The 24,172-nt window shown below is 45.3% G+C and overlaps 1 protein-coding gene and 1 long non-coding RNA gene across 7 annotated transcripts in view; one reads left to right on the top strand and one right to left on the bottom strand.

The window, feature by feature from the left end:
- Window positions 1-20,039, bottom strand: part of LOC142498891 (uncharacterized) — a 46,638-nt gene extending 26,599 nt beyond the window's left edge. Inside the window, exons 1-2 of the long non-coding RNA XR_012802576.1 lie at window positions 20,000-20,039; window positions 17,610-17,798 (exon numbers count right to left, since the gene is read on the bottom strand). This is a non-coding gene — a long non-coding RNA (uncharacterized LOC142498891). The remainder of the gene's footprint in view (window positions 1-17,609; window positions 17,799-19,999) is intronic.
- LOC142498888 (vomeronasal type-2 receptor 26-like) overlaps window positions 17,486-24,172 on the top strand; it is a 48,818-nt gene continuing 42,131 nt past the window's right edge. For 2 of the 6 annotated variants that reach the window (XM_075607513.1, XM_075607510.1), the window contains exon 1: window positions 17,490-17,855. In XM_075607513.1, the coding sequence (XP_075463628.1) occupies window positions 17,837-17,855 (19 nt within the window). In that variant the 5' untranslated portion in view covers window positions 17,490-17,836. Of the gene's footprint in view, window positions 17,888-24,172 lie in introns of all 6 variants that reach the window. The other 4 variants (XM_075607511.1, XM_075607515.1, XM_075607512.1 and 1 more) reach the window with 4 other exon arrangements.

Below are 24,172 nucleotides of genomic sequence, written 5' to 3'. Positions count from 1 at the left end.
AAAGGGGAGGAGGTGGGGTAGAGAAAAAGGGGCAATATAAGTCCTCTATATCTTCAGTTGAACCCCTCTAGTATCCTCCTCCCTCACAAAGAAACAGTGCAATGAGGCAGAAAGCATGAAGGTACTGTACTCACAGGTTCAGGCAGTGGGGAAAACACATCTAGATGTATATCCAACAAAGAGGTCCCACGGTGGGCCAGGCAAAGGGAAAAACCAACCTCACAATGCTTATTTATATATATATATATATATATATATATATATATATATATATGTATATATATATATATATATATATATATATATATATATAAAATAGAAATAGCCGTGTTAGTCCAGTTGCAATAGTTCTTCAGTATTAGATGATAACTTTTTTATTTGGACTAACAATTTATGCCATAGGACATGCTTTCGAGTTTTCCTCTCTTCTTCAGGTCTGCAATACTGATATAAAAAAGTTTCTATGACTTAGATAGGGATTGGAAAAACAAAAAGAAAGAATAAAGAATTCCAGTCACTGGAATGGTGTTAAAACTGAGATAAGGAAGGTGAGAATTAGGGATTGGGGAGGTTGTATATCCACAGCAGCACAGATGGGGAAGAGAATGCTGGCATGGGGGGGGGGGGGGGAAGGTATGGGATGGCACAATGGCAGGGAGGAGCATTACAACAAATTATGATAGTGTGTCAGAAACCCCATGTCTGCATTAAGTCCACTTGTTTTGGTGTCAAAGACTCTGTACATATACAACAGGCAGGTCCAAGAGCTGACACTCTAGGACCCCCAAACACAGCTCAGGGGCAACCAAGTGGGCTTAACTTTTATTAGTGAGCCTGGTTACACCTCACCATCACACCTCCGCCCTCAAGTTGAGGAATTTGTGGCAGCCCCCCCCCCCCCCCCGTCTGGTGGTTCCACAAGCCCGGAGACTCTTCAGGTTTTTGGCTTACTAGGGATGTCCTGTCGGGAGAGTCCATCACCATTTCCATGCTCGCTGCCTTATTTGTGTTGAATAGTAAAGTCCATTTCTTCCAAAGCAAGACTCCAGCGTAGCAACTTTCCATTCTCTCTTGACACCCTCTGTAGCCAACTCAGAGGATTATGATGAGTGATCACTGACACTCTCTCAATAGTGGCATATGCCACTTCTCTGGGCAGCAGTTTTCTGCTCAGATACACAATGGGATGTTCACCCCCCCTCCTCCCCCACTTGGCTGAGTACAGCATCGATACCATAGTCAGAGGCATCGGACTATACCAGGAACGTTTTGCTGTAATCTGGTGCAGCCAGAATGGGTGCACTAGCTAGGGCGGTCGTCAGTGCCTGAAATGCTGTTTCACAGGCAGGAGACCAGAATACACAATGTTGAAATCTGCCATGCACTCCAGGTTAGATGGAATGGAACAGGATCTGTGTGATCAGTGTGAATCAGAATGGGGGAGAATACATGGGGAGCATAATCAAATAGGCAACATCCAAGGGGAGAAGGTAGGGTACAGAAAAGGGGGCAGTCTACAAAGTCCACCACCGTGAGCATATAGCGCTTGCCAGACCAACTGGAAATCATGAGGGGTCTCACTATGTCCATAGATAACCTCTGGAAAGGTTTCCCAATTACCGGTAGTGGGTTCAGGGGTGCCTTCACCTGATCACCCACCTTACCCACTCGCTGGCAGGCATCACTGGTGCAACAGAACTCTGCCACTGCCCCTAATGCCCCCGGCCAGTAGTAACACTGCAACAGCCGGACTCTCGTCCGAGTTACCCCCTGATGCCCTGCTAGAGGTATGGCATGGGTGTGACGGTGACTTTGTGACAGGCTATTAATAATGCACACCAAATATAACTTGGTTGAACTGAACGAGGCTTAGATATGATAAAGTATAATTTAATCCTTGAAAAAAGTGAACACATGAGATTATACAAATAACAGACAAAATATAGACACTCACTTAAGATGTAAATTATGAAATAGTCAGAAATCGTGACTAGAAGTTCATACAGCAATCTTGAAAATCACAAAGACACGAAAGACATGAAGGACAATAGCCATAGGCTGAGCCTGGTTCTTATACAATTATTTCCCATTGAACAAACCCTAAACCCAGCCCATCTCATAAATCAGTGGTGAGGTTGACAGTTTTCCACAGAGTAAAACTCCTCCCACCCAAAGACGTTTAAAAAACTGCTTTTCCTATCTAAATAACTTCATAACTTCAGTTTAGTGATACTTACTGGCACACGAGACATATTAATACATTCCGGCATGCATGACGCTCCCAATAAGACTAAATATTACCGTGTAATACTAAAATTAAGAGAGATATTATGATCTGTCTCTTAGGACCTGCTAGACATCATGTGTCTGTAATCGTTATTTGCGGTTTGGTCCCCCGGTTACACATACTGCTGCGGCAGAGTTTATTCGAGCATTTGCCCGTTCTCTGCCGCAGCAGTAACCTGGCGCGCGCCGGAGGGTGCCGGGCGTGCGCCGAAGCAGCGGAAGAGCGCCCTCCGATCGGGGCGCTCTCCCTCCCGCTGCCGGGTCCGCCGGGTGCCCCGGAACCCCCTGCCGCCGTCCCCCACATCGCGGGACACCAGGGCTCCCTCGGGGAGCCCTGGACGCGCGTGCAGGGGGCGCTGACACCCGATGACGCGTGACCGCGCATCGGTGACGCGCGGCACGCCGAGGGAGTGGGGCTAGCAAGCCGGGGCATCCCCCGGCTTGCGGAACTAGCCCTGCTCGAATAAATCGTGTCGGTAGTGTATGTAATTTTTAGCACGTTCAGCCGAGGACATCTCATGGTATTCTTATATTTAATAAGGTCACTCATTCTGATATCTCCTTGGGTACCGCACCCCTGGCCCTCATAACCCCTGGTCAATAAATCCTTTGAAGCAGGGACTCCTGTGTAGAGAACATTTGTCACAGGTGCTAGATTTCACACCCAATGACCCAGACAGGGGCCTAGATGTCTCTACCAGCAAGATGTGTTAACATACACAAAACCCCCTCTGTACTTTTCACACCCAACTTCAATCAAGCCTGTTGAAGCCCAGATATTTCTGAAAATACACCACATATTTGTATTTTCCTAAACTGCAGCTCATTAACCCCTTAAGCCCCAGTGTGTGTGTGGTGCAGACACTGGCCCAGAAACAATACATTTATACAGGGGAATAAACAGTTGGATGGCTGAAGCAAGGCAAAAACACATTACTGGACCCCAGTCCAGTTAACACCTTGCTGCCCAGGTGAGAGTAGAGGGTGGCCAAATGGGGTGTAACCCCTTTAATCCCAGGCCAAATCCCCTCTCTCTTGACAGTGGGCTACCTGCAACAATTGCTGCCTGCACTCCCTCTGTACCACTAACTGTCTTCTACCTGTCCAAACCCTATCTGGAGCTGTACAGTGGTGGCCAATCTGAGTCTAAGTCAGCTAGATCCGTGGTTCTCAGATTATCCCAGTTATGTGCATTTTTTTGTCGTTTTCGCCCGGAGTGAACTGTGTTATTTTCGCGCTCGTGATATTAGCATTTTATTCTCGCTGTCTGCAATACTGCAATGCTGTGTAAAAACTCAGGGGGGTGTTTGCGAGCTGTTGTCCTGGAAGTCTAATACCTTCGCGGTTCAACCTACAGTAGGTCAGTACACAGTCTGTGTGTGCGCGTGCAGTAACATTTGCATATTTAAAGTATACATGCATTTGCAGTGCTGTTCTGCAGTACAGTACAGTATGTCTCATTTGAAAATTGTTGAAACGCATAGGCGTGTACTGTACTGTAACAGTGTCACATTTCGGCATATATAGCGCTCTCCCCTCGCTCAGGATAATTAACTGCACTGCAGGGTATTTCAACTTCTTATCTTCTGTGCAATGCAGTACATCTCTACCACACCATTCCTTTGAACGTGTGTCTGGTTTCAATCACATTCCTGCTTGACAGCATGAATTTACTGCGCATGCGCCTGTAACTTCGCCCACCACTGCTTGCTTGAGTGAGTGAAAAAAAAAATTTTTTATTGTAATTTTTTTTTTCTCCACAAGCCTGCAAAAACCATATTACTATATTACGATATTCAATCTGTGCTATAGCTTTTGTCTGCGACCCTGTGCGTTTGACTGCACATGGTTGATTTGTGTGTTTTTTACGTAACGTATTTGGGGGTGTATTATTATGATGAACTGCCTTTTGAAATTAAAGTATGTCTTTAGCTTTGAACTTCACGCGGCTGTCTTTAATTTTTTGAATCTTGCCATTGTGTTCTTAATCCGTCCATAGCCGAGCTTCAAAGCCTCACTGCGCCTGCATGTGATCCTTTTTCAGATGGGAGCTATTTAGCAGCTTAGCTGCTTACTGCGCATGAGTCACCCAACCCCCCCCCCCCTCTCCACAGAGTCGTTAATTTTCTGAATCTTGCCATTGTGTTCTTAATCCGTCCATAGCCGAGCTACAGTACAAAGCCTCACTGCGCCTGCGTGTAATTCTCTTTGAGACGGGAGCTTTGAGGCTTTGTTTACGGCACCGTTTTGGAAAATCCCTTCTTGAATTTTATTTGCACAGAGCATCACCTTGATATTATAATAATAATAGCATGTTTTTCTATAGCACTGTTAGTTACAGTATACAGTACGTAGCGCTTTCCAGAGAAATTTTGCAGGCACTGGTCCCTGTCCCGTGGAGTTCACAATCTATGTTTTTGGTGCCTGAGGCACAGGGAGATAAAGTGACTTGCTTTTTATGTACTGTATTTGGGGGTGTATTTGGGGGTTTATTGATCAAATTATTATGATGAACTGCCTTTTGAAATTATTGTACTCTACTCTACAGTATGTTATTTCTTTGAACTGCTGCACAACTAATCCTTCATCCTCCCCCACGCACACACAAACTCTTTTCGAGAGACACCTCCACAGAGTCATTCATTTTCTGAAGTTTGTCATTGTGTTTTTAATCCGTCCCTGACCGAGCGTCAATCTCCTCACTGCGCCTGCGTGTACTCTAAGCCTCTTTGAGATGGGAGCTAGCTGCTTACTGTGCATGAGTCACCCAACCCCCCCCCCCCCCCTCTCCACAGAGTCATTCATTTTCTGAAGTTAGTCATTGTGTTTTTAACCCGTCCCTGGCCGAGCGTCAATCGCCTCACTGCGCCTGCGTATACTTTAAGCCTCTTTGAGATCGGAGCTAGCTGATTACTGCACATGACTCACCCAACCCCTCCCCCCCCAACACTTTGAGGCTTTGTTTACGGTAACGCTTTGGAAAAACCCTTCTCGAATTTGAAATGTAAATCTGATTTGCACAGCATTGTGAGAATTGAGAGTAAAAAAAAACATTAACTGATTCATGTTGTTTTGTCATTCATTCTTATACTGTAGGGGTGGGGGGGGGTGGTTGTTGTCAATGATTATGATTATCAGGAATTTGAATAAATATTTATTTCATTTTTTGAGGAACAAAAAAATACAAATATAAAAATCATGAATAATACATAATGCAGTCTTTATTAAGTTCTTCTGGCAGATTGAAATTGGATAAACATTTAGAAAACATTTGTAAAACATGGGGAAACATGAATTATGCACATTTATAAGAATATTATTTAATAATATATATACTGTAATGTATAATACTGTATATATATATATATAAATATATATATATATATATATATATATATATATATACACAGTATACATAGTAATATTATTTTTTCCGTCTTTATCTTGTTCCTCATTCCGTGTACAGTACAGTAGTTCATTGAGAGAAACTGGTGCTTGTCTTTCTTTAATATGAAAAGCCTAAATTGATACATTTTTGCAACCTCTTCCTTCAGTTTCAAGGCCAAGTTACAATAGCACACTGTGGTATATTTTTTACACGAAACACCTGCAAGTCGACACATTACTGAAGCACATGCGCATTACAATTCATGAATATCTGCCATCTGGCGGACACACGAAGAATTGCAACCTATTAAATCCGAACCATTCTCAATAAATTCATCAACCGCGTGTCAACCGCGCATGACCCGTGGCTGAGGACGCAAAATGAATGCGGCATGCTCCAGGTGAAGTGCGTCGCATTCCAGGAAAAAGCCAGGGAAAAAACGGCGATGAGTTAGAGTCAGATGAGCCGCAGCAGTACAAGCTTGTTCTCTATATAAGAGCTCGCTGCAACATGAATATCGATCTGACCCACTGTCCGACGCAGACTCGAATGCCCGGAGTCTCATATCCTCCAAACTGGGATCAGCTCTCACCGTATCCCTAAATTGTATCCCTAATACAGCCACCCACCCCTAGTCTAAGTCGGGGGAAACAGGAACATGTAAAGGTGGAAGTAAGTCAACAAACGTTTGGGACTCAGTCTGTCTTACCTGTCTGGTCTCCTCAGAGACCCCTGTAACTGTTGGTCCCAAATGCAGGGGGGGGGGGCGGAATCTTCAGGTGTAACTCCTGATCGCTGGCTCCTGGTAATCACTGCAACAGAAGCAATCTCTGCCATAAAGCACACATAACATTCCCCAGGTCACTGCCAAGGAGAACCTCAGCGTCAACCCTGGGCAATACCCCCACCTCCCTCATGCCTCGTCCGGCACCTGAATCAAGTAATACCCGGGCAACCTGAATGGACCGTGGTCCACCATCCGACATGGTAACTTGCATCCGTGTGCCTGGGAGCAAATCCTCTGGTCTTGCCATATTAGGACGGATATTAGGCCAGCTGCTTGGGGAGATCCAATGGTCACTGGGCACAGATGCTTCTGCCAGGCATCATTGAGCTGCACTAAGTAAGATGATGGTGACGTCAGACGTGACATCTGCTCATCGGAGAGGTGTGGGTCTGTGTACCGTCTGGGTGCTTCGTAGACTGCATTCGTGGGCAGAAAGAGCACCCAGACTTTAGTGTCAGTTCACTTGAATAAAGTACTTGTGTCTATGCTTATCTAGTAGGAGGTCAGCTACCCAGGATATTTATCCACATAGCTAGGATTCATTTATCCCTCCCCCTACTTCCTGTAAGTCTGTAGTTTTCCCAATTCAGCCTCCTTGAAGGTTTTGGATTGCAAGGGACAAGTGATACAGCTGTATCCCACTACACTTACCTGCATGACACTTTTCGGTATGTTCACTTGAATAAAGTACTTGTGTTCATGCTTATTTAGTAGGTCGGCTACCCAGGATATTTATCCATATAGCTAGGATTCATTTATCCCTCCCCATACTCCCTGTAAGTCTGTAGTTTTCCTCATTCAGCCTCCTTGAAGGTTTTGGATTGCAAGGGACCAGTGATACAGCTGTATCCCACTACACTTACCTGCATGATACTTTTTCTACACCCAGAGATTACTAAAGGGTTAAAAACACTGACAATAGGGTTTATATATAAATACCCTATGTACTACCCCACCTCTCCGGTCTTTTATTACTTTTATTAACTTTTGTCCTGCAATTATGGTTATCCCAAACAGTTTTATTTTAAGATGATTCAATAAACATTTAGTTTTAATTAGGGTGCACTCTCTCAGTGCCACAATATAGGGATTCTGTCTTTCCTCTTACTTAGTTTATTATTATTCCCTATGAGCACCACCCTTCCTTCATACTGTTTGGTACATCAGTCCCTCTTCATTCGCTTGAGCAGGGTATATCTGCTATATCACTATTGCAGATTGTATTTGTTTACATACATTTTGGGCTGCATCCTGACCTGCGCAATCTAATGCCCCTTTGTCTCTGCTGCTGGTCCACAGGTGGGAAGTGTAGCTTTATTCTGGAGGCCAGGGTCATGTGTAGAATGATTAGCCCAGATAGGTTCAACTCGTTCCTTTTACAAGCACAACAAGTTCTTTGTCTTTCTTCACTTTATTAAGGGAAAGCGGCAATAAAGACAGGCACTTGTGGATGATAGTGTTAGGAGAGAATGTCTCTATGGTGAGTGCGCTTGATAGTGGGGAAAGGTGAAAAAGGATAAGTCCATGCCAGTAGAGCAAATTACAGGAGGGGTACTCACTCAGCCATTGGGAGGTGGAAAAGGAAGTGCCAGTGTATGCTGGGTAGCAAGATAGCCTGGGGGCAGACCATCTGTAGGCAAGGCAGAGGGGGAGAAGGCAGAATAACCCAATCTGAGGGAAAGGCTGAGGTTGCTATAGCAACTCACTGAAATGTCTAAGTAAACAACAAGTGTAGCAAAATGTTGCTCTTTCACATGCAGCAAGCTGCTGGAACAGGGGAAATAACAGGCAACTGAACAAGGGAGAAATGAATCCCATAAGCTGAAAGGGGAGACAGAGGAATATGGAATCTAGTTCAAGGACACTCCCTGTCTGGTATCTGGAGATACCAGTATATTGTAGGTATGTGTGGAACATATGTGCAATATAACAACATAACAATGCAAAGTTCATGTCCACATGACAATGGGATACCGGCCGGTACCACCTGCTTGAAGTCCTTTTGCCATCTCGGTAAGGGAGGCCAGGCGGATACACAGCTCTAGGTTAGCTTGATGCACCACAATGTCTCTCAGAGTCCACAGAACTGATAGTCAGTTCTTCCTTGTTATAGTCCGATTTAGGCATTAGGAAGATAATCTCTGTGATGGGTCTTATCTCCGTATCCTTCTCGGGATCCACGAGTTCAAAGTCGCCAACAAGGGTTGGTGGTGTTTCCGCGGGTTGCGCAAGGAACGTTGGTCCTTTGAGCCACGACGTATTCTGCAGTTGCGCTGCGGGTACTGATCTTGTGGCATGGCCTGCAGGATTTTGGTCTGTCGGCACATGGGGCCATTGTTCTGGTCGGGTTGACTTCTTGATTCTTTCTACGCGGTTGGCCACGTATACGTAGAATCTTCTTTTCTTGTTGCATATGTAGCCCAGTACGACCTTGCTATCTGTGTAGAATCTGACGGCATCTGGTTTGCTGTCCATCTCGTTCTCGATGAGCTCCGCCAATTCTACCGCTAACACTGTGCCACAAGCTCAAGTCTGGGTATAGTATGGTCGGGTTGTGGCGCCAGACTAGCCTTGCCAAGGATGAACCTGATATGGTAACTTCCACCCACGTCCGTGGTTTTTAGGTAGGCCACCGCTGCCGTGGCCTTTGTGGAGGCATCTGAGAACACGCAAAGCTCTTTGCTGTGTGTAGCGGTAAGAGATATAGACGATTAAGGGTGTGGGATCTGAAGATGTTCAAGAGTCTTCAAGGAATACTTCCATGTTTCCCACTCTTTCCGTTTTTCTGGAGGTAATGGGGTGTCCCAGTCCTGCTTCTCGAAGGACATTTCTCTGAGAAGAGACTTGCCTTGTATAGTGACAGGAGTTACAAATCCTAGCGGGTCGTAAGGACTGTTAACAGTGGACAGCACTCCGTGTTGTGTGTAGGGTTTTTTCTCGATGGCTACCTGGAACGTAAATGTATCTGTTTTTAGATTCCAGCTTATCCCCAGGCTCTGCTGTATGGGAGGCGTGTCGGCCCTCAGGTCCCAATTCTTGAGATCGTTTGCGTGATCATCTGCGTGGAACGCCTTCATCACTATAGCACTATTGGAAGCCATTTTGTGCAAACTTAGGTTGGCATTTGCTAACATCTTTTGTGTCTCTTTGTTAACTGCCATCAGGAGGTTGTTCTCTCCCTGGACATGACGAAGAACAGTCTCTTTTGTCCTTGTAAAGCCCTTTGTGAAATGTCTCTGTGACTGTCTCTTTTTTGACGTGTGAGAGGACAGTCTTTTTGACACTGTGGCTTCACCTGTAGGGTGCAATCTTTTGCGGCTATGCCAGCCGTGACAGCTGGCTGCTTTGTCGCTTGATACTCTGTGGAGAGGAACAACTGTACGTCTTAGCCGTGCCATTGCTCGCGGGAGGATCGTCCGATTGTTTATTGTCTTTTGGACGATCCCTTTGTCGGTCACCTTTGGGAGGTTACTTTCTTCCTTCAGGGAGTCGACTCATCATCCTTGGTTGTCTGAACCACTAAGCATCCTAGGCCATTGTCATATCCCCCTGATGTGAGGATGTTCTTGTCGATCTCAGGGGTATGACCTTGTCTCTTCTCTTCACTTGGCCCTCCTGTCTCTTGGAGATGGCCAAGACATGGTTCAGAGAGGGATGTGTGTCCACATTCTGTTATCACCGTTCTGCGGGTGTCAACATAGTCTTGTCCGTTCTCTTTGTCAGTGCACGCGTTGCCCACTATCACCCATCCTAGGTCAAGTTTTTGGGCGTATGGTGCGTTGTGGGGTCCGTTATGCTGTTTACGGACTTTATGTACCCTCAAGATGTCCCTACCGAGCAGCAGCAAGATCGTGGCGCCTTGTTCTACCGGCGGTATGTAGTTGGCTATTCCTCTGAGGTGCGGGTGATGGTGTGCCACGTCTGGTGTGGGAATCTCATCCCTGTTTGTGGCCATGTGGTTGCACTCGATGAGTGTGGGGAGAGCTATCTTCACTCTGTTATCCACTGAACGTATGACGTAGCCGCTTGCTCTTCTCCCTGTTGTCTCAGTTGAACCTGCACAGGTTCTGAGGGTGTAGGGTGAGGCATTGTCTTGTGAGTTGAATAAGTGGAAGAACTCCGTCTTCGCCAATTATCTGTTGCTTTGATCGTCGAGGATTGCATACATCCGAATAGCCTTCTCAGGTTGTCCCTGGGGGTGCACTACGACAAGGCATATTTTGGAACAGGACATTTTGTCACTTCCTTTTCCGCATACTTCTGTGCGCTGAGACGTGACAGATGTTGGCTCTCCTTCCCTTTCCTCCCCGCCATGCTCCGCTACAGAGGATGGGTTGTTGAGTTGGTGGAGTGTCAGCGCCTCTGGATGCAAAGATGTTACGTGCTTGTCACTTTTGCACACTGCACATTTGATCTCTTCTTTACAGTATCTGGCTAGGTGAGTCGTGGAACCGCAGCACCTGAAGCAAACTCTGAATTCTCCAAGTAACCACTTGCGTTCCTCTAGGGACTTCATCCTGAACCCAAAGCACTTGTTAAGTGGGCGTGGCTTCTTGTGTATGGGACATTCCCTGTTTGGGTCCCTTGGTTCCTCGTCTCTGGCGACCGACTGATCGGGAGTAGTTTGGGTCATGGGGGACACGTCCGTCCTGTGGACCGAGATGGATGTTTGATTGTTAACATATCTCGCCACTGGTCTCTCCTTCCTCAGGCTGCTTGCACTGTGTGTGGTTTGTGCACCCAAGATGAAGCTGGGATCATTCCTTGTCCTTGCCGCTTCGCGGATGAAGCTCAAGAAGAATGAGAATGGGGGAAGGCGACTTGCTTCTCCCTTTTGTATTTGGAGCCTTGTGAAATCCACCTTTCTTGGAGGTTGAAGGGAAGCTTCTCCAGGATGGGTCTCACTCCACGAGCCGAATCTAGGACGTTGAGACCTGTTAAGGAATGGTCCTTTCTTGCAAACTCCAGCTCTTGCAGCAGGTCTCCGAGCTCTCGTAACTTCGAGTAGTCTCTAGCTGTGATCTTGGGAAAGCTGTCGACTCTTTTGAAGAGCGAATCTTTTACTGCTTCGGGGCTACCGTAGCACTCTTCTAGCCTTTCCCACAATAGGTCAAGACCTACTTGGTGGTGGTTCGCGTTTGCCGTCCGAAGTCTCTTCGCGTGCTCCCTGGATTTGTTTCCCAGCCATTTGGATAGCAGGTTGAGCTCTTCCCTTGCTGAGAAGCCCAGGCTGTTGATTGAGTCCTTGAACGTGAACTTCCACTTCCGGTAGTACTCAGGATGGTTGTCAAAGTTGGTGAGTCCTATTTGCACCAGGTCACGCCGGATCATGTACTTGGCAATGTCTGTCAGGCCTGAGGCATTGGCGTGCTGGTCACGTTCTGAGGTAGTTGCTGGGAGGGTCCGTGCGGTCGCCTCTTCTTTGGCGTGGACGCGTAATGACTGCTGGTCAGAGTGATGGTCTGTGTTCTCCCGTGCGGGTGTACCGGGATTGCAAGCCTGTTGTGGTGCATCCGTGTGCGCGCTGGCGTGTGGATCACTGTTGCGGCTGTGGCTATCCCAGGCAGCATGTACCATTGAAGGAGAAACGTCTTCTCCTCGTGGACCTAGCAAGTCTTCGGTGTCTGTGGAGTCACTCCCTCCGTGTTGAGATGGAGCGCTTGTATTTACACTAAAGAGATTCCTCATGTAGTCTTCAGCGCGTTGGGCTGGATCCTCTGAGGCTATCCATCTGTACGGTTGCTCCCCGCCATCCTGTTGCGTGGCTGCTTCTAAGACTTCGGCTTGGGCTATGGCGGCAGCAGCTTCCTTTTCTTGATTTAGAGCCTCTAGGTTAACGTCCACCTCTGTCTTTTTCCGTGCAGCGGTGGCAGTGGCTGCAGCGGCGGCAGCGGCTGCAGCGGCGGTGGCAGCATCTGTCTGCTCCTCCTCTTCTATGCAGGCCCTTTCTAGTTTCATGGCTGCCTCTTTCTGAGCGTTTGCGGCCCTGGCACGTGTGGCCTCTGTGGTGGCTCGCGCCTTGGTGGCGTTTTCGCTTGCGCTAGACACGCGAGATTGCGCTGATCTTGCTGACCTTGATGAGTGCCTGGATGCGCTGGAGCGCTGTGATGCTGTTTCCTGCAAAAGGTCTTTTCTCCTACTCTCGGCCTCTGTGATAGTGGATCGCACGCGGCTGTCACGTGTTAGGTCAATGTTACTCTGTAAGTCTCCTTCTTGTAGGCTTTCGCTGGTGTTGGCCCTGGTCAGGTAAGTAATGTATGCCTCTGACAGCTCTTGATAACTCGAGTGATCAGTCCTTAATTGCGTTATTGCCTGCTCGAGCTGTTACGCATAGTTGCCAACGCTAGTAACATTGCGCATTCCCAGTGTGGTTGTTTCCCAGGTGAACTCTAATTTAGCGCGGTGCGCTTCAATGTCAGTCTCATATTTTTCGCGGGCCTTTTGTGTCAGTGTGACTATCCGTTTAGGCCTTGGGTCTGCTTGCGCCTGTTGCAGTTGTGCAGCGGTCTCTGTGTCTGAGTGGTCACTCTCCTGCGTGATATCTGGTTAGGCTCTGAGTTCTGCCATGCTGTAGGTATATGTAGGCCTTAGCCAGTGCGTGTGGCGTGCGGTCTTTTACCTGTGTCAGCGATGGGCGACTGTCTCAGATGATGCCGAGCGGTGTCCTGCAGCATTCAGCGTAGGGGTTGCTGTACTCACAGGTGTCCGCTGGCGTGGCCCTTGGTGGCGCTGGCTGTGGGGACGTGCGCAGGGGTAGGTGAGATGTTAGCTCCCCACTGTGGGGCTGTGCAGAGGGTAACTCAAACAGAGAAAAGACAATCAAAGTTCTGTGTATGGTGCACTGTTTGACTGCAGTGCTGGAGCCTTGAGTGCTGGTTGCAGGCTGTGTGCAGTGCAAGCTGGTTGCTGTTAGTAAGGATGCTGCTTGTCAGTCTGCAGAGACTGTTCTGGTTAGCATAAAGTCTTTGAGTAGCAGCTTCTGAATGTGTCAGTAAGGCACATGGTCCTCCTTTTTCACTATTCTGGAGGCCAGGGTCATGTGTAGTATGATTAGCCCAGATAGTTTCAACTCGTTCCTTTTACAAGCACAACAAGTTCTTTGTCTTTCTTCACTTTATTAAGGGAAAGCGGCAATAAAGACAGGCACTTGTGGATGATGGTGTTGGGAGAGAATGTCTCTATGGTGAGTGCGCTTGATAGTGGGGAAAAGTGAAAAAGGATAAGTCCATGCCAGTAGAGAAAATTACAGGAGGGGTACTCACTCAGCCGGTGGGAGGTGGAAAAGGAAGTGCCAGTGTATGCTGGGTAGCAAGATAGCCTGGGGGCAGTCCATCTGTAGGCAAGGCAGAGGGGGAGAAGGCAGACTAACCCAATCTGAGGGAAAGGCTGAGGTTGCTATAGCAACTCACTGAAATGTCTAAGTAAACAACAAGTGTAGCAAAATGTTGCTCTTTTACATGCAGCAAGCTGCTGGAACAGGGGAAATAACAGGCAACTGAACAAGGGAGAAATGAATCCCATAAGCTGAAAGGGGAGACAGAGGAATATGGAATCTAGTTCAAGGACAAGCTTCCTCCGTCGAATTCCCTCGCTGGATTGGTTAGATGGCTGCACTTGGCTCCACTGGGGTTGCCAGTCGCACACGGGCGACCGGTTTGCAGCTGGAGAGCATTGCCCCTGATGGGTTCCCCTGGACCTCGGACGGTCCAGACAATCTGGCTGGATATACCCTTGTCTTGTTACATTTGTGGCACCTTCTCTCATGCTTGAACTCTGCAGCTTTGGGTGTACTGCCCTCTGCTGCAGGCTTGGTCTTCCACTGAGGGGTGCTTTTGGCTCCCTTAGCCGGAGTTGCTGGGTCATGGGTAGCCCCTTTCTCTCTCCTCAAGGCATGTCTGGTAACAAATTCATCAGCCAATTTAGCAGCTTCCACATAAGTCTTTGGTTTGTGGTCAAAGACCCATTCCCTCACATCCGAGGGGCACTGCTGCAACAATTGTTCTTGAAACATCAAGTCCAGTAATAGGTGGTACTTAGTAGCACCATACCCCTCCACCCACTGTGTCCCATGTAATGCCAAGCGAGATGCAAACCACTTGGTGGCAGTGGAATCTCCCAGAGCGTGGGGGAAACACAGCTACATAAGAATCATTCTTCCAGCTTCACTTCCTTTTTACTCTATGTAGCCAGGTCCCCTCTGGCTCTTCGGTTTCCCATTTCTCCCTCCCTTACCCTCGCTCCAGTGGGGGCTGCTGTGGGGGCGATCGCATCGCCGGGGGCTCCCGGTAGCATCAGCTACAGGGCACCGCCATGTTTGCTAGGCTCACGCATGCACAGAATGGCCGTGGCAGGCATATTGGGGTTGGCCCAAGTGTTCGCGCATGCGCTGAAGCATGCGCAGGAGATCGCGCGACGCAGCAGCCATTACACAGTTGCCCATGCGCAGAGAAGAGTATCGGCAGCCATTACAGGGTTGTGCATGCGCACTACAGGTTAGCGCACGTGGCCTCAATAGTAAAGGGCTCTACCAGGGACTACATTACCCAGAAGACTCTGGGGACTGCCCTTTCACTTCTATCACCTGCTGCATTACAGCCAATAGGGCTTACAGATTCTCCTGCTGCAAAGGAGATACATTGGTGGGTGCTGGAGTCAGGAAGTCAGTAGGAGCTGGGACACAGACAGGAGAGGGTATATATGTGCAGAAAGGCAAGTAGCCTCTGCACTAGGCCAGAAACCTCTCCTAGGCCCTTACTCATAATAGCTTGTGGCTGCTTCAGGGAAGGCCCCTTCAGTTAGGGACTTTGCCCCTTTAGCTGTGGGTTAGTTCAGGGACACAGCTGCAGTGCTGCGCGGCCCTGACAAGTCAGGCTTGGGACCAGACCTATCACACTACAGATTAGAGACTATCTGTTTGGTGAGATCATCATGAGGGAGACCACCCTATTTGGAGGAGGACGCCATCTCTGATGCTTCGGCGCTGGACGCAGACAGATCCTCTTCCGGTTGTTCTGCTGTACCCGGGTGCAGGAACCCTAGGCAGGTATCAGTCACCAAGTGCACCAACTTTACATCTCATCTAGTACAGCACTGATCACGCCTAAGGGGTAGGGTTGTGGAACTCTTGGATAACTAGTATGGGGTTATGGCCCTAGGAGGTCAGTGGTAAAGGGTGACACTAATGTACTATTGATAATATGTTATGGTTCTGATCTACATATACAGTAAACTGTTTATATATATTTTGGTGTATGTGGTTACTGTGTATGATGTCCTGTGTCAGGGGTTATTCTACACTCTAGGATCATGCACAGGTGGAGGCGCTGTAAGTACGTTCCAGGATACACCCCAGGTTCCCATCAGCGGAGGCTCAGGCCTCCTGTGAGCCTGACAGGTATTGCACCACACCTGGTAATGCATGTAGATTTCCCCACTGGGTCCCTATCTGCGATTGGGGAGGGGGGGGAAGTGTGTTACATCTGTATACAGTACTACAACATTTTAAAGTCAAATTATTCTGTCTGTTCCATGCAACCACTGTCCTTTCAAAGAAGAAATATGTGTATCACTGTTTTCTGTCTTTAAAACGACAGTGTTTTAGTTTCACTGTGTGACCTCATGCTCTAGTATTTTATGGGGCCTAGTATAACGTGACACAATGATCCATTTTTGCCTAGAGAGGCATTCAGAAAATTGATCCACATGCATCACCTATTTTGCTGCAGGCACATCCGGGGCAGCTAGAGGAGGAGTTACTGTTGTAGATGTACATATTAATAATGAGATGTACAGATGTACCAGATGTTATTGTATGGATTCTGCTCGATCCATGCCGGGTTTTGATGCAGTTCTGATTTTCCAACTCACCTGCCCTTTCTGCTCGCTGTGGCCATTTTGGGTACTGGCAGCTGGCTATATAAGGTTCCTAGTGGGAGTCGCCAAGCAAAGTCCTAACGTTTGCAGCTCTTGTTGGTCTTTGCAGTCACACTTTTACAACTTTTGCCTGTTTTGATTCCCCTGTTGCTGACCCCGGACCGTGACCCCGACCTCGCTGCTAATTGCCTGTCTCCTGGACTTTGCAACACTGCTGACAGCCCTGACAACTGCCTTCTTACTGACTATGGATACAATTACAGGACACTGTCCCTGGGTTCTGGTTGGTTTATTTGCATCCTTACCTCAGACCTGCGGGTCCGCTTCTGTTATTGCGCCTTAAGGAACTAATTGGCGTTTTGCGGTATGCAAACACCTTGATTTTGCAACTTGCGGCTCAATTGAATTGTATTGCAAATTGCCCGGTTAAATTTGTGACTTGTGATGAAAATTGTGCACTAACCAGTGCAATAATATCTGCTACGTCTGTAAAACATTCTACACAAGTGTCGTTTTATTTTCCTTTTATGTGCATCACTATTTACCACCAAGTCTATCTTGTCATAAATTCCTCTAACTAATTACCTGCATCTAACATTTGATTAATATTTGGTGCAGGAACTGTGCAGCTAGATGGACTATTTGGGGGCTTTATACAGAGCACCCATGTTCTCTAGACCACATGTCTCTACTTTGTTTTAATCATAATGTGAATGAAGCATTAAACTTTGTAAAGGAGAAATAATTTAAGCTTAGAGCTCAGGTGTATATTATTCCTCTGTCAGCATCTCTTCTGGGAGATGATGACCTGCCTGAGACTTTTCACTATGGACTGTTTACAAGAAGGCTATTGGACTTAACTATGTATTTCCCTCTGTGGTTGTGAGTGACATGCTGTTCTGCATTTAATTAATAGGTTATGTCAGCAAGATGCATCATTTCACCACTGGTATGTAATTGCCCCTAATTATAATGTACAAGAAAAGTATACACTTGTCATCATGACTGTCCCATCTGAACAGTTTAAAAAGAGATATAAGGAACTCTTATTTTCAGTGAAATGACCTACTATATTATGTCATTTTATTGCTTCCAGTACTGTATGTGCAGCTGCGTATTACATAGAGTTTAGATATTACAGATGTATTTCTAACTGCAATAGCATCCATTCAGTCTTCCATTGTAAATGGATTAACATACTGTACAGTATTCCCTTAGACTTTTGTCTGGGTGATTGCTAATTCTTACAGTACTGTATATGCAAATGTCACCCACCAGGCATCAACAGCGCACATCATCAGAGATGTTCCCAGTTCTCTTTCTTGTGTTGGTGCTGTTAGTATTTCCCTACGTGGTCAGCATGTTTGTCAACTCAGACTGCGCACTCAGAATTCCCACATTGGAGCAATATTTCAGGGACGGAGACGTCATCATCGGGGGACTCGTCACTGTGCAAATTCTCTCCTATTACAACAAGAACACTTTTCAAGACTTACCAGAATATGAGAAGTTATGTCGTATGTGAGTAAGCTGTTCTCCTTTTTTCAAGCTAAGTGGTTTCCTTTCCATTATGTAAATATTGCAGTTGCCCTCACAGTTCCACATGTACAAACCTCGGCTTATTTATCTTACGGTATGTATAGAACTTTTGACAGTTGCACATTAATAATAGTCAAGAGTCCCGACTAACTTTGAACTGATTTCACTCACATACAGTACAGCGCTTGGTATTTTATTCATAAATGCTGCTGCAGAGGGACTGAGAAATAGCCCATACATTTTTTTAAATATATATTAATATTTAACAAAAGAATCAAAACTCAATTTAAATATGAGACGGAGCCTTGAAAAAACACTGAGGAGGAAGATTCAAAATGCCATTAATTAAAAGATAGTAAATTTCTATAACATATCATGCAAAAGACTTGAAGATTGGTTTCACTGGTATGTTACACATTATTACATTGTTAATACATGTACTGTACATGATAGAAGTTGACGTGCTCTCATCTTGTCTATATTAATATCACTGCATCATTCGATCCCATCATCTTTCCCTGTATTATCTTCACTGCTGAATCTGATAACCTCAGCAACATTAGTTTCTGTGCCTTGAATCCGTTATTTCACAGCAGAGATGCTCTTTAATAAATAATTTACAATAATGTCTAACAGTCTATTTATCAAAGTTTCCCAACTGCACAACTGGGGCAATCCAGCGCATAAAATCTACTAGTTTATTAAAAGAAAAAGTCCTATTGCTGCTTTGATAAATCTGGTACATTTAGAGATGATCTGTCAGCATAAAGTAATTATAAAGGCAAAACATATTACTAAACGTTATCACCTACCCCAGGCTGGTGTTAAGCCTGTATTCTCCATGTGTATAATGGCCACTAAATAAATTCTATACGGACGAGAAGATTAGCCAACATAGAATAAGTGATTAAAAATACATCATATTAGCATTGAAGAACATATGAATATAATAACCACTTATTAGCCCAAGTGATAAGCTAATCATGGTCAGCTCAGGGTTAATATTTGCACATATGGATGTTATGTTTTCTGTGTTTTGTTTGTAGGGTGTTTATGTTGCATGTTAACCCTTTAGTTCCTGAAGGCATTCTCTTGCAATGCATTGGTAACCTTAATTATCAAAGGGTTTAAATAAACTTCTGCCATATGTTTTGTTTATAATCTCTTTATTCATGGTTTTTGCAATATTACAGTATGAAGGGGGAGGGTGGATAAAAATGGGGTTGGATGTTGGCAACATACATTGTACATATGGTTTTTAATATTTTTTTATAACGTAGCGAACAACCGATTAACACAGATTTGTATGATATATCACATAGGCAAATTGCGAGGGCTATTTAACACAAATGTCCGTTACTGATGTGACCAGCCGTTAACCTAAATTAGTGCTTCATTTAGTGCTAACGGATATCATCAAAGCGCACTAACGCAGTGTTAAATGCTGTTTTCATATGTAACTGGCCTTGTTGGAGGAGTGAAGCAAAGACTTTAACCAGACTTTGTGACCACTTTGGGAATGTGTGGGTTTTTTGTCTGTTTTTTTTGTTTGTGTAATCTCTCCACTGGCCAAACGCTTCTGATGACATTTTGAGGTTATCTTTCTGCCATCCTATCTTAAATCTGTTAGAAGTTTGATGGTGCCGCCCCCAATCTTCGTTCTTTTTTATGTTTTTTTAAGTGATAAAGTTGTTTCTAATGAGATTGTAATTGATGCATGGATGTGTTTTACAGTTTGTGATATTACATTAAATGTATTTCTTTCCAAGTTGCAATAATGTGAGAGTTGAAGTATTGACATTTTTTGTTTGACTTCAAGTTAGGGGTGTGTGACAGGGCTGCTTGTACATTTAAAGTAAAGTAAATGCATATTTGTTTTCTTGCAAGCAGTGTACCACGTTTCTGTCTTTACTGTTTTCTCTTTGCTGGGCCCAGCTATTTTTTTACTCTTATACCCTAAACTTTAGTAACCTTTCATGTGGTGTCCTGAAGGCAGTCAAATGAATGCAGGAGTGTTTTATTTGCTGCACAGTTTTAATGTATTGTACACATGCAGGCAGTTCTAGCAGGAATGAAGGGGGTTAATTCTTAATGGCCATGTGTAGTAAATATAGACAAATCCTTACCTGAACTATATCAAGGTGGTGTGGTTATGTGATGTTGCTCATGCAGACTGTGAAAAGAAAAGGGTGTTTCCTTCCTGCAATACCTACAGGGTGGATTATACCATTGTATGGGGTTTAAATTAAATGATATTCAATTTCAGTAACTTCTTGTTGTGCAAGAGTAATAACCGTGCAATTGATATTTACTTTTGTATTTGCTGTAGCAAATGGTATATGTGATACCAAGTTTATTATGTTTTCTATTTGTGTATGTTTTGGAAATGTTTCCCGTGTTTGGCTTAACTTGGTTTGGTCCTAATGAACCAGGTGTCTATTGCTATTGAAGGAGCGTGAGTGTGAGTGTGAGTGTGAGTGTGAGTGTGAGTGTGAGTGTGAGTGTGGTACCTCACTGCAGCTGCTCTGCAAAACTCTATTCGCTCCAGATTCTGCTGCTCCTGCCTCCTTGAAGAACTGATACAGGCAGTCCTCGGTTATCCGACACACTGCGTTACTCAAAATGGCGTTATAAAGCGAAACGTTGTAAAGCGAAACACGTTTTCCCATAGGAACACTGTTTAAATGAAAGGTTCCGTTCCTGAAGGCATGTTTAACACTAAAATACACCAAATATTTTATGCAGGCAATAAGATATGCAGCACACACAAATTATATAGTGTATATACTGTATTATATATATAATATAACATAATAAATAATATATTATATAGCATAATATAATATTATATAGTATTATATTATATATATACGCTCTTACGACGCTTTGCAACGTTGTTTATGTGAATGTGTATATATATACACACATACACAACGTTGCAAAGCATCGTAAGAGCGTTGGATAAGCCATTTTGACGTTGTAAAAATGAATATAGGTATGCATTGCATAGCGTTGTATAAGCCATTCGTTGTAAAGCGAAGAGTTGACTGGTTTCCTATGGGGGTAACCTTTCACAGGTTGCCAGATGGCTTCTCCAAAAATACTAGACACAATGTTAAAAGGTGTGACTCAACTCTCTCTGCTTCATGCTGTTTCCTCAAGTCTGTGCCACACCCCCAGGCTCCTGACCCTCCACCTGATTGTCTGTTGGATAATGAAGCCAATCAGGATGGAGGAAGCTACTCAGGGAAATCCTGTGTACCTCCAAGCCGGTCAGGTCACTATGTCCAGAGGTAAAACCAGACACATACATGTCAAATCTTACCACTCATTTTTTTTTTTTTTTTACTGGACCGAGTGTCAGTACAGGACAGTCCGGTTTAATACTGGACACCTGGCAACCCAACTTCAAGACAGTGCTTGATCTTTGGGACAGACAATAGCTGGCCTTTCTAGACAGCTCTGCTGCCGGTGCCTCGACTGTCATTGTAACAGGAAACTGAAAACTAGGTTTATTTATAGGTTCGTATAATAACACACAATGTTAGAATTAAATTGGCCAGATATTACCGTTTTTTAACTGAAGTTTAAGAATACTAGGACAATTTGATGACAATATCCACAAATTGATGGTGTTTCAAATTTTGTTTTGCTCGTCTTTAATTCCATGTTATGAATCTTTGTCCTGTTAGGTTTACCAACTCATCCCACAAAGTGGTATAAAATATAGCATTTCCTAGTGTTAAGTATAATGGCTGTTGGTGCTAATGAAATGCAAAAGAGGTGTTCCCTCTGACAATGCCTATCCACAAAGCGCCAGTGTAATTAACACAGGTATATAATGATGCATTAGTTAGGTCATACAGTACCTAAAAAGTGGCATTACTGTAGCTTCCTACAGATCCTTAAATAAAGGTTTTGCATGAGGGAGATATAGAGAGGGGAGGGAGTGAGAAAGAGACAGTGAGGGGTTGGGGTTAAGAGACAGAGAGAGGATGAGGAGGCGAGAAAGGGAGATGGGGAGGGAGGGAAAGAGTTTGGGAGGGAAAGAGGAGACGTGGGAGAGAGGGCAAGATATAGAGAGGGCGAGAGAGTTGGGGAGAGGGAGGAAGGGGAAAACCGGGGGTGGGAGATTATTCACTTTGTAGATTTTCATTAACCTCGAGGAACATAACCTCTGTTCATGATTTTGATAAGATGCTATGAGCCCTGAGTCAACAGACCTTTGCTGATCTGTACCAAAGTGCAATAAAAAGAACAAAAACTATTACACCAGTTTCATCTTTGATACAGACCTTTCACATATGTTCAGATTTAGGATTTCAAATGTTTACCAATGAAAATAAGGTGGAAAGCTTTTGAGTCAATATCATAAATGGGTTGATACTCATTAATGGAAAAAAAATGAGTTATTCACAGTTGTGCACATGCATTCAATTCTTTCTTAGTCTTTGTATTAGAAGAAAAGGATTGTGAAGCTTGTGAACTGCAGTTTTATTAAAAAAATAAAAAAACACTATTCTTCTCCAGGACCAACACTAAAACTCAGAGACATAGAGATTTAGTCAATGTTATTACAACCAATTAAGTGCTCCCGCGGGTGAAATAACTGATGGGCCCCGTACCATTCTCAACATGTTCTTATCAAAATAGTGGATGCTTCTCCTGCTGGTGCGGTGTGTATGTCATGCGTATGCCACTGGTGATGATAGCTCTGTCTACATCTGTATCATGACATTGGTACTCTGCTAGTTATTTATTAAGTGGTGCGATTCCATGTGACAAGAAGGCAAAAAGATCGATTTCTCCTTGAGAAAGAGCAGTCTTGCTCGAAACGCGTGGGAGGAGGATCTCTTTATTTTTTGTCTGTGTTCAGTATCAGTTTTAAAGTATGTTTATTCATTTTTCACTGGTGAATCTTAGTACATCACAGGAGTGGCTGCTGCATCGATCTTTTTGCCTTCTTGTATACTTTTGGATCGTGACCACACCACAGAGGGACGCTGATCACCTAGTTAGGTGCACCGCGGTGCCAGGAGAGGAGGGTGACGGTACATAATGTGAGTAACGATACACTCCATACCGATCAGGCCACTGTGTTTATGCAGCCGTATACTCATACACTTGGACACAGGTCTACACTCGGTAAACCCCATATATCTCCATTTAGACTTTACTCCGGATTACGCCATTATCGCAGGCTTCACAGAGCCACATAGTGTGTATACCTTGAGCTAATCAAACAGTTTTTCTTTTGTACCTATTCCATGAGACAGCTGTATGTGCCAGAGGACATATTGCAGCACCTTTAAATGAATGGGTATTAAAATGATGCCTGTACAGTAGGTGTCTCACGGCACAGCACTGCCTATTAAATATAGCCCATAGTCCAATCAAAGTGACCATTATATCAAAGATATGTTTGTATATGTCATGGACGCTCACCACAAACCGGACTAGATCGCAAGACTGAGGTGGGGATATATGAAACCGTTGCCCTATGACCACGAGGTCAGGTCCGGTAAGCAGAGTCAGTGTTGGTTAGCCAGGTCACGGTAGGAGAGTGTGGGATTGTAGAGGTACTTGCCGTAGTCAGATTGGACAGATCAAGAATAGTCTGAGTCTGAAGCCGAGGTCGAGGAGAGGAGAGATCCGGTAGACTTGCCGAGGTCCAAGGGTGCCAGAGGTCAGAAGTCCGGGTCAAGGCTGAGGTCTAGGTACAAAAGCAAAACAGCAAGCAGCTTGTAGCAAGCACACGGAACAAAGTCTATGCTCAGCAATCAGCATAGGGCTGATTGAATATATATGAGAAAAGGAGCCAATAGGAGCAATCCCCAAATGATGAGGTCAGAGATATATGGAGGGCTGATAGGAGGAGGCAGGGTGCAGAGCAGGTGTGCAACTACTCCAGAGACCTTTGTGGCCAGGTGTAGTGCTCCGTGTGCATGCCTGTGATGCACAGGGATGCGGGGTGGTGGACGCGCTCCCAAAGCGACTGGCCAGCACCAGGGGCAGCCCGCGGTGGCTGCGTGTACACATCTGAGGAGGTGCGTGTGCATGCAGAACGCTGCATCAGCGGACCGGGACCGTAGCCTCCGTGTGTTTCCCACCACTGGCGCGGGAGCGTGGATGCCCCTGCTGCAATGTGTTTAGCGGCCGGCAAGAAGAGGGATTGTGAGCCCCTTACAGTACCTCTCCCCTTCAGGGTTGTGCTCTGGACGATCCATAGAAGGTTTCAGAGGAAATTTCAGATGAAATGTTCGAGTATGCCTGCTGGCATGTGCCTGGTCCCGCGGGAA

The sequence above is a fragment of the Ascaphus truei genome, chromosome 7 (genome assembly GCF_040206685.1).
Source record: "Ascaphus truei isolate aAscTru1 chromosome 7, aAscTru1.hap1, whole genome shotgun sequence".
Lineage (NCBI taxonomy): Eukaryota > Metazoa > Chordata > Amphibia > Anura > Ascaphidae > Ascaphus > Ascaphus truei.
This window is presented reverse-complemented; position numbering and strand designations above follow the sequence as displayed.